At 41.9% G+C, this 15,420-nt stretch overlaps 1 protein-coding gene across 5 annotated transcripts in view; it reads right to left on the bottom strand.

Annotated features, from left to right (window-relative positions):
- LOC122966204 (RNA binding protein fox-1 homolog 2-like) overlaps window positions 1-10,893 on the bottom strand; it is a 41,367-nt gene extending 30,474 nt beyond the window's left edge. The window contains exons 1-2 of one of the 5 annotated variants that reach the window (XM_044330221.1): window positions 9,785-10,893; window positions 10-60 (exon numbers count right to left, since the gene is read on the bottom strand). In XM_044330221.1, the coding sequence (XP_044186156.1) occupies window positions 10-60; window positions 9,785-10,039 (306 nt within the window). In that variant the 5' untranslated portion in view covers window positions 10,040-10,893. The remainder of the gene's footprint in view (window positions 1-9; window positions 61-9,784) is intronic. The other 4 variants (XM_044330219.1, XM_044330218.1, XM_044330223.1 and 1 more) reach the window with 4 other exon arrangements.
- Between the last annotated feature and the right edge of the window lie 4,527 nt (window positions 10,894-15,420).

The raw sequence follows: 15,420 nt of genomic DNA on the forward strand, positions 1-15,420 counted from the left end.
ATCTCTTACCTGACTGTGAGGTGGGTATCCATGGAAACCGGGGTTTAAAGGCTCATTGTTCTGCAAGAGACAACAGGAGGGAGGAGAGCGCTGTAAGTGGCTAGGCTTTTGAAAATGAGTGGATGCAGCATGACAGTCCAAAACTTTTATATTTCAGGTGAAATGCACTCTCAGACAAAAACCTCCATCTAGCTTGTTTTCCATCTAGATACTGGAAAATAAAATGAGTGGGAGGATGGTATAATTGGGTTTTTTTCCTTACTGTCTTGAACAGATTATTTAGACTAAATAATATTATGTTACAACGACAACAACAACAACAACAACGACGATGATGCTGAGAAACAGAACACAGTTCATATAAGGACAGAAGACATTTAATGAAAGGAAAAGACTGAAGAGTGAGTTAACAGTCTGTGTGGATGCTGTGACTGCTGAACCATTACTCCAGCTTACCAACATTTCATATCCAGCTAACCAATCAAAATCCACTCGCAGAGGGTGAGCCCCCCCCCCCCATCCCTCATTGACGCTGCCCCAGAAACTAGTGTTGTGGTTAATTGCTCTGTAATTACTTTTAATTAGATTATTTCTGTCTCTCTCCCTCTCTTTTCTCTCTGACTATTATTTTCTCCTCCGTGTCATTTTGCCCCGGCAAGAGGAGCCATTGTTTGCTGCAGAGCTAGGTGAAGAGGAGGAGGAGGAGGAGGCGAAAGAAAGACAAAGAGGTGGAGGGGGTAGCGGAGGAGGACTGGAACAATGGAGAAAGTTAACCAAACGATGATATTTTGACAGCAGTGAGAGAGATGACACAGTCTAGCCTGCTGGCGTGCCTCGCAGAGAAAACATGACCTCCTAGTGAGACTCATGCCTCTGCTCTCCTGCAGGAGAAGGGAAAAGGGGGGGGGGGGGAGGGGAGGGGAGGACGGGAGCGAGAGGACGAGAGAAGGTCTGAGGGGGGGAAAGAAAGATGTGTGTATATGTATGTGGGGTGGGGTGCTGGTCTTTTAGAACTGCTGATGTTTTCATTACATTTAATCTGCGAGACTGAGGGGTAGACAAAATGTTTCAAATCCTTGCGCTGCCCCTCGGCCTGAATACACTCCGCCATTCAGCAAACAGCTTGAGTGTGGGCTGTGTAATGCTGCAGCAATGAGAAGGGCAGATTTGGCTTCTGAAGAGTGTCAACAGACTTAACCTCCTGGCCCTGACCTCGAGCTGCCTGCTGCGGGAACCACTTCCGGATTGCATTCATTCAGCCAATCAAGGGCAAGTGTCTGATAGAGGGCCACGGTGACAGCGGACTGACACAAACAGACAAACAGCTATCAAAGGTGATCCAGGAGAGCTAGCCTATAGGACTAGACTAGGATTTGAAGATATATAAGCTAAGAGCAAAAACAGATGTGGCGATGATGTATGGCTGAATGAAAAAGGGGTAGTGTCTAGACGGAGTGGGCTAGAGGGAAGCCAAGGGGGAAATTAAGTTATTAGCAACATGAGTATGACGGAAAAAAGGACAGATGTAAAGAATAGGTAAGTATGAGAGTGAAACTTTTGATGCATGAGCAGTAAACCCGTGTATGTGTGTGTGTGTGTGTGAGAGTGTGTGTGCGTATTTGTGTCCAGACTCGGGACCCGTCCTCCCTTTCCCCCTGTCTGAAACAGCCCTTTCTTTGTCTCCGCTCTCCACTTCCTGTTTCATCTGGAACCAATTTCCCCCTCGTGCCTCGTCCCCAGGGGGAACACTCTCCTTGGTGCGCCGCGTTTACAGGCGAATGGACGGGCTTATATTCAGCAACATACTCGCTGTATAAAAAAAAAGGTGTCGGTGCTCAGCATGGCACAGATGGAAATGTAGTATTAGGAGATGTAGAGAGCAGAATCTCAAGTCTACAAAGCCTTGGGGCAATGTCGGCAGTGAATGAGAAAATGCTTCCCATTTTAAATAACAAGAGCTGCATGTTGTGAGTTACTAACAGTGTGATGCATTTCAAACAGGACTAAACTGACATCTGGTTTCAGTGCACCGAAAACTGGAGCTTAACATTGTATTTGTTCAGTGTTTGAGCTGTAAGTCCTTCGTGGTGGTGAGAAACAAAACACTAGCAGCCGAAGAAATTTGATCATTTAACCGGATTACTACAATATAGATACAATTACCAGTGATTGTTGGAGAATGAGTGTTTTTTTTTTTAATATCACATTTACAGTCAAAGTAAGAGTGTGGGCGCCGCACTAGCAACAAAAACTGGGAGGAAAATTGGAATGCCAGTGAAATCTAAACCAAAATTATCCCCAACCATCAAATTATAGAGTCGCTGTTGGTTCTGCAGTGGACGGAGCAAAGTGGAAAGAAGAAAGAGAAAGGGGAGGAGGAGGAGGAGGAGGAGGAGTTTACGTAGAAGAACAGGAGGAGGGAGAGAGGGTAGAGTTGAGCAACATCTGGAATCAATCTGTCTGCAAGAGAGAGAGGGAGGGAGGGAGGGAGGGGAAGGGGGGGAGCAGGATAGATGGATGGGGGAAGGACAGAGGAGAAAGAAAGAAGAAAAGAAAGGACACAGTTAGATGAAAATAAGGGGCAGAGACAGACACACACATGTGAGGAAGAATGTGGGGAAGAAGACGGCCAAAGCCAAGAAAGGGGAGAGAAATATAAAACACTAAAAGATTTGCGAAACGGAGACAATGAGTCATAAGAGAAGAATGCCATGTGATTTATATTTTGTTAAAGGGTGGGGGAAGGGATTGGGGGTCTGAACTTGATACCTAGTTTTCAAACAGTCATTTACTCACACTCTCATACACACACACACACACACACACACACACACACACTCTCTCTCCCTTTGCCATATGGCATTGCTTTTAAGTATATTACATGCCTGCATGTCTTAAAAAGTATACAAAAGAAAACCACATTTATTACTGCCATGTTTTTTTTTTTTTTTTGAAATTAACAAACTCAGTGTGCTGCACTAAGCCTGTCCAGGTTGAAAGCTGGGCTTTCCTCCCGCACTTTTGCAAGTTTCCATTAAGTTAATTCCATATAGTTTGTGAGCGAGGAGGAGCCTTTGAAGGCGCCGGCTGGCTGACTGTGAGGGCTTCAGACTGCACTGGCAGGGATCAGCAAAAGCGCAGAAAACCAGTTACACACACACACACACACATAAACACACACACTCTCTCTCTCTCTCTCTCTCTCTTTCTCTGTCCCCCTCTCTGACTCTGCGGAGGGCAAAACTAAAGGGCGTCTCTCTTGTTTATTTTCTCTCTCTCTCTCCAACTTGCTATTTTAGGAGAAGGAAAGAAGTTAGGGAGTTGCTGGAGCAAACGGGTAGAAGCAGGGGAAATAAAAAAGGAGCAGCAGTGGTGAAGGAAGGCAAAATGACATGAGGTCAACAGATGGTGAGAGGGGAGGGAGGAAGGGAGGGAGGGAGGGAGGAGGGGAGCGGGGTAATTAAGGGGGGCTGCTGCAGGCATCCAGTGGTCCCTGACAGAGCGGCCTGAGGAGGTGGACTGCGCCGATGTTTGGCTTTATGGTCTCAATCATATCAACAACTCTAAGAAAAATCCCACCTGCTGAAGAAAAATCTTTACCCACAAGACTAAAATCCAGACTGTGGAGTACTCCGGCTCTGAGAAAGTCCAGCATTCCACCTACTGTATATATAAAGGTGTGATATAGATCTATGTGCCAGAGTTAATATCACACAAATTACTTTCAGAGGCCTTAAAATATTTGAAAAACTAAAAGCACCACCCCTACGACTAAACTCAAGATCATCAACTCCACTGTATGACCGGATCTGAGACGTGGAAAAACCATCTGAGAGGATCAAACAGTGCCACTGTAAAATGCAGAAACTGAAGGAGGAATTGACAAAACAGTCCGGAGGGCACAGGACTAAAGCTGATGAGTGTGATTTGTCAATGTGCTATGCTCCAAAAGGTATATCAAAGCCGAATGATGCAGCTCAAAATGACAAATGTTGTGGAGGTAGTCGATAATGTGGGACCTAAAGTCAGACAAAGACAACTAAGAGGAAGGGTAGAAAGACAAGATGAATCGCAGTGTTTCCTCTTATTACTCATAACAGCACCCTTTTCAGACACTGCAGACCGAAATGTGCCCACAAAACGAGACAGCTACACGTTTTTGTTCCTTTTTTTAGCTATAGTTTGTGTATTTTCTAAAGGAGTTGAACTGGGTACAAGTTATTGTTTCCGATCCCACAGTAAGAAAACATGTGGCTCTAGAGCTTTTACCTTTCCTCTGACTGTGTGGATGACCAGGAGTTAAGTCAAGAGTTATTCAAGTGCTGTATTCAGGTGTGAGCCTTCGTGCATGAGCCTCTACATGCAGATTCCTGCAGCAGCACGCATTCATCTCTGCTTGAGCTGCATTGTCTTCTAAATGTTTCTGTTGCCAGTAGTGATTTACTTGAGGACTTTGCGTGTACTTTGTGATTTAATAAACTGTGGTTTGCTCCTTCTTAGTAGGTAAATCTGAGAATGTGAAGACGATTTCTTGGGGCACTGGACGTAATAAATACACAACACTGTCCACTGATGCACAACATGTCCATCTCATGTTACTGCAACTGTCAAAGGGTCAAACCATATGCTGAAGCAATCTCTTCACCATATGCTTTAACAGCAGAACCAGGCACATCATGACAGAAAGGTACAGCTCCACCTAGCAATGTGTGCATCCAGTTTGTTTTAAGAATCACATTTAGGGCCGCAAATAATTATTTTTATTATCAATTAATCTGTTGATTATTTTCTTGATTCATCAATTCATCAGAAAACATCAGAAAACAATGAAAAATGAAATGAAAAACAGTCCAAAACCAAAATATAATCACTATATAATCAAAATATTTCATTTTTACAATGTCAGACCAAGAAAAGCAGCAAATTCTCACTTTTAAGAACCTGGAACCATCAAATGGCTGGTGTTTCTGCTTGAAAAAATGACTTAAACAAATAATTGATCATCAAAATTGTTCTTGATTAATGGTTAATAATTCATTACAAATAATTAATGGTTGCAGCTCAATTTCCATTCCTACACATTTTGGTTTTTTTCCTGATGTTATTACTCTGCTTCTGCTTTTATTCCAATCTCAACCTACAGAAAACAAAACATTAATGTGGATGTGTGTTAAACAAAAATTGAACATTAGAAATAAAACATTACAGTTGCAATCGTAAATTACTAATGATCACCAATACAACTTCTTAGTAATTTATTTCATTTAAATGAGAGATGCTGAACATACTTTTTTGCCCCGTAACTTACACCAATATGCTGCACAGGCTGCTTCATTGTTTTCTGTCACATCTAATTATTTCAGTTTGTCAGGGCAAAGCCTCTAGTGCACCGCTGGCATGCATTATGTTACGATGCCTAATAAACTAAACTGGAACACACACTTATGTAAGTTGATGGATGATCTTAAAGAGGACAAAGCATCACACACACAACATTATGGATCCAGGTATATTCCATAACTGAGTCTGAATTATTTATGACACTGTGGCAGCTGTGACAATGCTGTGGCAGGGCATCACAGATGACCCCATGTAAGGGAAACACTGAATTGACATTTCGTTGTGTGTGTGGGTGGAGATGGGAGCACATATGACAGTTTGGGGGCAGCCTTGGGGAGGAGGCATGTAAGGGTGGGGGGAGTGGTGACATGATGACCATAAAGGGAGCGTTAACATGAGAGTGTCATGTTAAGGGGCTGAAAGCAGTGTGCTTAACAAGAGTAAGGAGAAAGAGAGCAAGAGAGAGAGAGAGAGAGAGAGAGAGGAACAGAGATTTTTAATCTGTTTTCCTTTTTTTTAAGACTAGTGCCTTTCTTCTCTTTGTCCTCAATGTGATTAGTCCTTTATGGTTTGGCAATACTGATATTGTACTTGCCAATAAAGAACACCGAATTGAACAAAACACACACATTGGGAGAGAAAGAATATGAGTTGAGCAACTTTGTCTGGGGAATTTTTAGCTTATCGTTGCCAGTTCAAAAGTCAAGGGTGACTCCGCTGTGCTGCGGCTTAAAGTTTAACAGCAATCATTAAACAGCAGTAGGCAGTATACCGTGAGACCAGGTAGGATTGTGTGCGACCCTTTGTTGCACATATTATCACACATAGGTATGAGCTGAACACACAACCTGACCCACCTGTCTCCTCTGCCTCTTTGTGTTGTACTGTTTCCCTACTGAGGATATTTCTTCTTTTCTGTGAATAATTCAAGCTGCTGACTTCTGAAGGACGCTTAGACTTTTAGGCTACAGTTACAGGCTTTCTGGGTACATTCAGGACTTGTGCCTTTTGTAACGTTGCAATCACAAGGCCTCTTGGTAAAGACGGCGTAAAGACAGCTTTATCTTGCCATTTTACAGTCGAAGATTAGGGGCGCCAACAAATACCTCCTTTCATTGTAAATTAATCTTTTACTTATTTTGTGACTTTGCAACTTCCAAGTCTATGAAAAATAATGACAAGTGCCCTTAAAAAGACCAAAGTGATGTCTTAAAATGCAGTTTGTCTGACTAATCAACTAAAAGTTAACTGAAAATAAAACATAACTGCAAATCTTTCACATTTGTTTATTTAAAAATTATTTTAGTAATTAATCAATTATAAGAAATGACACTGATTTATTTTATTGACATTTAAAATGTTCTGTGAGCTTAAATTTAAGGATGTTAAAAATGCGCAGTGTCACACTGGGATATCAACAAGAGATATCCACAAGAATGAGATTTTGTTCACTTCACAACAAAAACTATTTTAAAATTTGGGGGCAATTTAATTCCAGCACCAAGTAAACCCAGCAAGATCTCCAGTGTATCCTTGTATGCCTGTTTTCAAAGGCAAATGGTCGGAAGCTGACTGTTGTCAGCAATACATTTTCATAAGCAACCAATACCACAGACTAAATTTCTCGCTGGGCTACTGGACAGAAAAAAAAAGGTCAAGTGCCTGTGTTTTACAGAAACAAAAAAAACTCTCATTCTGAAAAAAAAACTGTTGTTAATAACCTATCTCAGTGATCTGTCCATGCATATCAACCCCCACTGCCCCCTCTCCTTGCCTGGCCCCCTCCCTTTGCTCTGGCCCGTTAAAGCGATCAGTCTGGTTAATGCCCTCTCCTAAATGAGCTTTGATCTCGTTAGCGCGACACAAAGCCTCTTTACTGCCAACGATAGGACAAATCGGCTCTCCGAAACCGAGAGAGATAGACAGATGTAGAGAGAGGGAGAGAGAGTTAGAACTGTACTCCCACTGCATCTGAGTGGACCACAGCACTGCCTCAAGGGGAACGCATCAATACTCCCAGCTGAGAGTTGGAAAAAAAAAAAATATAAAGAGATAGAGGAGAGATGACACATGTAGGAGATCACAGGAAAACCAAACATGAGAGGAAAACGAGACAAGACAGATGCAGAGCCGGAAAAGAAGTGATAGATGTTGCTGTATAAATTTGAGTGATTGGAGATGGGCTGAGAGAGGGACAGATAATCAAAGATGGCAGAGGGAGATGGGACGGCAGAGAGAAAGAGTGAAGGGGGGGGGGAGGGGTTGGGGCGGTTTGCCTCACTGGCACACTGAAAGCCTGTGAACCAGGAGTCAATTAGCAATCTGGAAATATGCCTGGGGGGAGACGGGGAGGGAGGAGGATGGAGGGGAATCAGAGGACAGCTAGAGGGGAGCAGGGGAAACAGGGGAGGATATGAAGGGGGTCTGCAGTTTGTTTGAGGCAGAGCGGGGGAGGAAAGCAGGAGCAACAAAAGGGAGAGGAGGCGATCCGCTGCACTCTCATTTATTATTACAGTCCTGATTTACAGTCAGCCAGGAAGGTCAGCAATCTACTACCTCTCGCGCTCAACGGGAATAGTATGGTAATTGTTGGCTGCATTTAGTTATCAGAGCATCCACTGAACTCATCTTCCTCATCCAGAGCACGCACTAAGCCACAGCCAGCGACTGCCATTCAACTACCATAACTGATTTACTGGCATATCCCCTCAATGTCATTTTCCTTTTTTTTTTTTTTATTTATCCTTTGCATAAAGTAGACAGTGTTATTCAACTACTCATCTTCATTCAGAGCCTATCCTGCTGCTTATCTCTCACCCCAACTTATCATGCCATTCCTAACATCCATCACTCCTCTCATCCTTATCATGATCCCTGATGGATACAAAGTAATGGGTCCGATTTCCTTTCTGTCCTCTTTCTCCTTGCCTCCATCCTTTATTTCCCCTCTACATCTATCCATCTAGAACACATCTGTGAGTCTCTTTTCTGCCGTGCAGTCCATCCAAATATCAAGTCCATGTCCAACACCACCCCACTCTTTCTTTCTTTCTTTCTTTCTTTCTTTGTCCTCCACCTTCTTGCCTAACCCTCCCCGTACATCTTCTACCCTTCTTTCCCATCTCTTCTCCACTCCATCCTATTTCCAGCCTGACCCCCCGGTACCCAGCGATCAATACAACTGACTGGCAGTGAGAATCCTCCCCATGCCACGCTGCTCATTGTCACATCATCTTTGCCGGCGGGCTATAACCTTTCCTCATCATCGGCATCCATCCTCTGTGAAGCTTGCTGAGCGCCGTGGCTTTACGCGGGACCCATTTGTCATTGCAGCAGGTCAGCCGCACAGCCAATTAAAGTATTTTACCAGTTCCCCAGGATTCAATTACCTGCAGATGACCTCAAACCATGTCCGCCTGCCCTTCGACTACTGTTAGTGCTGTTTCCCTGGACTAAAACACCAGACGTCAGCTAAAAATTTTTCTCTTCTACTGTTGGATTATGGACACTTGAAAGCATACTGTACGTGTGTGTGAGTACGAATGATGTGTAGTAAAAGATCCCGGGAGAGCAAGAGAGAGAGGTGCACCCTGCGCTTCAGCAGTCCTCTGGTCTACTGTAATATACACAGATTAGTCCGGTGGAGACAAGAATGGCTCCTGATGCTTTGCTGTCTCAGCAGTCGAGTCATGAAAGCAGGGAAGACCCGTGTAAGGAGGGCCCCCCGAGCCCCCTCTCTCCTTCAGCCTACACCAAAAGGCTCTGTTCTTTGTCTTTCACTGTGGTGACCCCTCCCCCAATCCCTGTCTGCCTCTCTCTTTTAACACCTAGCGACAATCAGGGGGGGCATGGAGCGATTAATGGCACACGCAGTGTGTATCAGGATTTGATGTGGTGACTCACAGCAAATTATCATCACAGGTCTGAGTAATTTCATCGATTTGAATAAGAAAAATTACAGTGCGCCTTACACCATGTGACAAAGCATTGGTTTACTTTCCATAAGCCAGACATGATGAGTGGGTCTGATATTTGCTGTGTTGCTGTCTGTCATAGCAATGGAGCCTGTATCATATTACCTTTGTCTGGCTTGGTATGGTCATGCTCTCTCACTGAGCTGCTCCAGGAGCACAGCTACAGTCAGCGAGGCACATTATCACCACCAGCACATTTTTGTCTAATTCATTAAGCTCACATTTCATTTTAATTAAATGATTTCTGTTTGCTGCATTGATGCATGATTATGTTGTTGATGAGAGAAAGGGGCCTGTCAAAACATTACCATCACTCCCTGCTGATGCTTAGGAACAAAAGCTTTTACAGAAGAAGAAAGGGGAGGGCAGAGGATACTTTGATACAATGCTGCACACATGACGCTGAGATGGAAACAAAACGAAACAGATGTGACAAATGGATACTACATGTGTTTACATTGTATTCCTACCTGGCCAATGTCACCAACAACACTCCCGGTCCCGTCTATCCTTGGTCTTTTGCACTCCGCCCCGGCTAAGTCAGTCAGGGCAGCGGCTGTCTGAGCGTCGGGCTCCGGGTCTCCTCGCTTCATCCCCCGGACAGCCGCTGAACCCCCGGCCGCGCTCGCATGGGGTCCCGCTGCTGTATCAATGTCTCTTTCCCGGTCCATTATTCCCCGACTAACGGGAAGCATTATAGATGCAATGTCGGTCGACATTAACATTGGACGGCAGACAGTCACCAGTCAAAAGTCTGTTTTTTTCCTTTGCCTTCTCCTTTTGAATTGTCCACAGCTCGAAATGCACAATGGATTCGGCTTTTCCCAAGACGCGTAGACAGATAATATTGAACTGATTTTAGCAATTCATTAATACAGGCAGCTTGTACTGTTTTATTATGTCTAACTTGGCGTTAGCTATTCGAGGCAGAACATTATGACCATGCCAGGATTCCGGACAAAGCACATTAAGCACCGCTTTCTCCAAAAAAGTAAAACGACGCCAAACAGTGACCTATTTTAATAAAGATCACACGTCCGACTCCTGGATGCCTGACAAGCTAATTAGCTAGCTAACATTCGCTAGCTTGCTAGCATTACATACCGCTAGCTCTCTTTATAAATGTGGCTCGCAGAGCACACTCTCGCTGCCAATAATAGAAAATGTTGGAAATTAGCTACGCGTACTACTCCTCCTTCTGCGGGGCCAGCCAGTCCTCTCTCTCTCTCTCTCCCTTCGCAGCTAAATGTGTTTTTTCATTAAACCTCTCTGTTGTTCCTACCAGCCTTCCCCTTGATTTCAGTCCCTTCTTATCACACCGTCCGCTCCCTCGCCGTGGTCTGCTATGGATGTGACTTGGCGTGCGGACCTGGCTGCCGACGAACACGATTTCCTCTGGTCTGAGTCCCAGTTGGTGTGATTCGTAGTGTGGAAGGAGCCCGAGTGCGCTGATCCACGGTCAGATTTGTCTACGGGCATCGGGCACAGAGGGAGAAGACAGTGAGGGGAGGTAGGCTGGTCTGAGGTCTGCGTTTCCTCCGTCTCCTTCTCCTTCTTTTTCTCCCACCCTCCACCTCCTCAGAGCTCCCCCTCCTCCTCTAGCCTCATGTATTTCAATATTTAGCCAAATTAAAAGGAAGATTACACTGTTTTTGCATTTTTAAACACTGCCAGTGGATTTATTTTTCTAGGAAACTTAAACACGCTGAAAGAATAATTAAATATGTATGAAGATGTTCACTATCAAGACAAATATTAACCCTAATATACTGTTCATATTCTGACCCTTCACACTCATAATCAGCCTCTGCCAAATTTCTGAACCACAAATCCTTCATAAATACCTCATTAGTCACAGATCAATGTGCGATTAATCCTTAATGAAGCTTTCAGAGAGCAGATAGAGTTTATTCTTTGGTTTTTATGCTTTTTGTTTATGGAGAGAAAAACATTTACAACACACTATATAATGGTTCTAGTGGTATTTTTTGAATAAATATGGGTCAAACACGCTCTACAAAAATATGTATCAGCTGCACAAAAATGCCTTTAAAAAATTGAAATATTTCTATGTTTGTATAATCTGGGTCACATTAGGAGAAGTCATCAAATTTCAGGCTAAAAAGAAAAAAAAAGTGTTATGGGTGATTTTGCTGCTCTCAAATGTAAAATTGGGTCGAATTTCAACCTGAACAGTATGTAAGGGTTAAGTATATAAAATGCAGGCTACATTTATTTTGTTACATATAGGCTTATATGTTACTATCATTAGTTAATCACAAGTAAAAGAGTTAAAATGTGTGCGTTTATGTATCTGCTCCAAGGTCTGCAACACATTATACACGTGTTTTTACATTCACAAAAACAATGCATTCCCAGTTTGGGAAATTATATAATGCAAGGACATTTTCGTACATATTTGCATGAGGATGTGCATAACATTTTGGGTAATTTGGATATCTCTTAACAGTATTTTCAGTCCACAAATTCAGTTATATTTATAGTAGGCTATGTATATGTGCATGTAAACTCAGATAAAAGCTCCTACTTACCAAAATTAAATTAAATTAAATTAAAAGAACAGCAGGCAGGCACCTGGTCTCTGAATGTTTTGAAGGAATGAGATACAGTACAGTCATGTTTGTAATGTTTTTGCGCCACCTGGTGGGTTTTAAGTGTCATGGCTTCTGATTTCTCATTTCCATCTTGAGAGAAATAAAAAAAAATCAGTACCCTCTTGTGAAATTGTTGTCATATAATTCATACACAAGCAACAGTAAACAAATATGGCTGCTGCTGTGTAGAAAGGTTCATGGTGGCAAAGCTGCAGTAACTGAGAGATGAGAGATATATCAGAGAGAGAAATGCTGTGTCTTTTCTGTCACACACACTTATCATGTGATAAGATCTGCAGTGATTCCTCACTTCACCTGCCTGCTGCAGAACAGATGATTGCTGTCACTTTGGGCCGACTGCCAATGTGTAAATGTGTGTGTGTGTGTGTGTGTGTTTGTGTGTGTGTGTGCTGTCTCTGTCCGTCCGTGTGACTCACTCTATCAAGCTACATCTCTCTCCTGCTGCCTGTCCCTCTGCCACCCACTGAACCTGTGATGATGGACGGCAGAGAGGTCACATCACTCCACACAACCGCCTGTTTCACTGACTGAGGCTACAAGAGTCCATAGAAGTCATTACTTAAAACAGCCACAGACCTCACGGGTCATGAAAAGATACTGGTGGTGAAAATACACCAGTTATGGTATCTGTAGGAACATCTGTATTTTAGTGGTACTGTGTATCTGTTATAGTTTTAGGTCTCCTGTAGTCTCGACATTGCACACTATAATAGTATACACATAATACGTCCTTTTGTGTTATAAAACTTTAAATTTTTCATACACTTTCAACTTTGAACATCAGTGTGTATTTGTGGATACCAGTACCGTGTGCAGGAGGGAAGCACAGGTTCATTTGTCACACAGGTCAGTTGAAACACTTATACTTTAAGAAACATACTTTAGAGATCTCACACAGCCCCCAAAAGTTCAATTTAGAACATTTGAAACAATTAGTCAATTAATGACTAATTAATTAATTAGTCAGTTGACTGAAAATTAAGAGGCAGCTATTTTGATCATCATTTCAGCTATTTTTAAAGCAATAATGTCAAACATGATCTGATTTTAGCTTCTTAAATGAGATGATTTGCTGCTCTATATGAGCATTGATTTGCTGCTCTTGTTCATACTGACCATCAGAGGATCCCCTTCAAATGCACTTACAGTGTAAGTGGCAGGGGACAAAATCCACAGTCCTGAGCAAGATAATGAAAATAATATGAGGCTTCAGCCATCTGAGTTAGTCAAATACAGTGATATCTTCCACAGTTACAGTCTTTTTAGTAAAAGACTGTCTTTTCTTGTTCAGCTGTAGTGTAAGGATCCCATAAAAGAGGGACTTTGGCACTAGAAAGACTGTAAAGTTGAAAGATATTGACTTGATTTGACTCATTTGGATGGCTGAAGCCTTATATTAGCTTCAAATAAACTTTTAAATACATTTTTTGTACACAAGGAGGGCTGTGGATTTTGTCCCCCATCACTTACATTGAAATTGGATTATGAAGGGTCTCTTAATGGTCATTATGAACAAGAGGAATGATTATGGCAAGAAGAACCTGTTTGAATGTTCAATGGCCCCCATGAAAGATAGAAGTCACACTCTATATTGCTGATTTTAAAGACAAGTGTGTGTCTATGTATTTTCACCTCCAATACGTCACTAATAACACTTTAAAGATCCTTTAAAGATCCTATGCCATGTTCATTGCACAAGCTGAAAAAAAACCCAATTGATTTCACCAAATATTCAATAATAGATTTTTAACTATTTACACATACAGAAGATATGTGTAGCTTTAGTGTAGGGTGGAGTCAGCTAAAACGGGCCATTATGTAAAATGGGCCAGATAAAGTTGGAGCATCATAGCCCTTTAAAATTTTAAAGCCAATCACAATAACTGATCTTGCATTGTTGCTACAACATTACTTGACATGTAATAATAGTTTTGATTGGTCTGAGGTTGCTTTGGGGGGCGGGGCAGAGCGTTACATGAAGGCTGTCAGAGATATAGTACTTAGATTTTTGTGAAAAGAGTCATTTTTGGTACATTTTAGGTAGGTTTTTAAGGTGTGTATACATGCAAAACAATCTTCTTTAAAATGATGCGTTGCAGACAGTATGGCAGGGGGACAGGCAGAGAGGCGAAAAAGAGAGAGAAGAAGAGAGAAGAGAAAAAGACAGGGAAAGGAAGGAAGATAACAGTGCAGCCAGTGGAGAAAGGACAGAATGAGGGTGCCAATAATGAGTACAGGAGATAGTTGAGAGAGGGAAGACACCAAATGTTCACTTTTTAGCAAGGGCTGTGAATATTCCAAAAAACACTTTGCAAAGGTGAATTAGTGGTAAAATTGCTGGCTCGGGCTATGCATCTGGGAGGAAGCAATACCTGCCAGAGGAATCTGAGAAAGAACTGGCCAGTCTTATCAAGCTCCAGTCCAAAAGAGGTTTCCCCTTACCAAAAGAGATGTCCAGGGATGAAGATGGTTACCTCTGCAAAGACTGTGTTTGAAAGGGAACACAGGACAAGACCTAACATGACCTAACAAGATCTGACGACATGCCATGTTAAGACCTAGTTACAGGAAATGTTCATTCTTTTTGGTGTTATGTTTTTGTTGTCAAAGATTTTTAACAAAATGTTTGACAAATGTTTGACACAAGCATGCATCTACACACACACAAACACACACACAAAGAAACTAATGCACAGAAACCCGCACCCATACGACTTGATCATTTCATTTCTAAATGCATTTTTCAATGATTTCAGCTGAAATGACTGTGTTGTTCTCTCTTTATATTGGCCCATTTTAACTGAACATTGTGTAGTAGCTCAAGAGGGAACTTGCTGATACTCTAACTCTCAAAATTCCAGAGCAATTATACTTTTTCACAATTTTTTTAAACAAATAAATATTTAAGAGACCCATGCCAATTTATAAAAAATATCATTAGATGTCATGCATATTTGATGGTCTTATAAATCATTTACCAAAAAGTGGCCCATTTTAGTTGACTCCACCCTATAAAATGTTTTCTCTCCGTTTTTGTTTTCTAAAAAAAAATGGAAAAATGTAAAACACATTACAAATGATCGTACAGGGTTCTTATATAATCATTATTTTCTTTTTTTGCTCCTTAAATTTCATGAACATTTCTACTTTACATACTTTATTTCCTAAATGGAACACATTTTATATTGGGTTTTTTTTTTGTTTTTGCATTTTGTGCATTATTGTTGAGTAAGCTGACAAGAAGAATATGTAAATCAAGTCTTTGAGATACAATCTTGGCCTGAGGTTTTCTCATTGATGTTATCTGCCTGAAATGTATCCTACTGTGCACCATTTTCAGTGGCATGAATTTACACTGTGTGTGTGTGTGTGTGTGTGTGTGTGTGTGTGTGTGTATGCAGGTGTTCATGACCACATATCCTCTCTTTTTCTATTGTGAAACTTAAAATTTATCCGAGAATAAGGAAGTT

The sequence above is a fragment of the Thunnus albacares genome, chromosome 17, assembly GCF_914725855.1.
Source record: "Thunnus albacares chromosome 17, fThuAlb1.1, whole genome shotgun sequence".
In the NCBI taxonomy this organism is placed as follows: Eukaryota; Metazoa; Chordata; class Actinopteri; order Scombriformes; family Scombridae; genus Thunnus; species Thunnus albacares.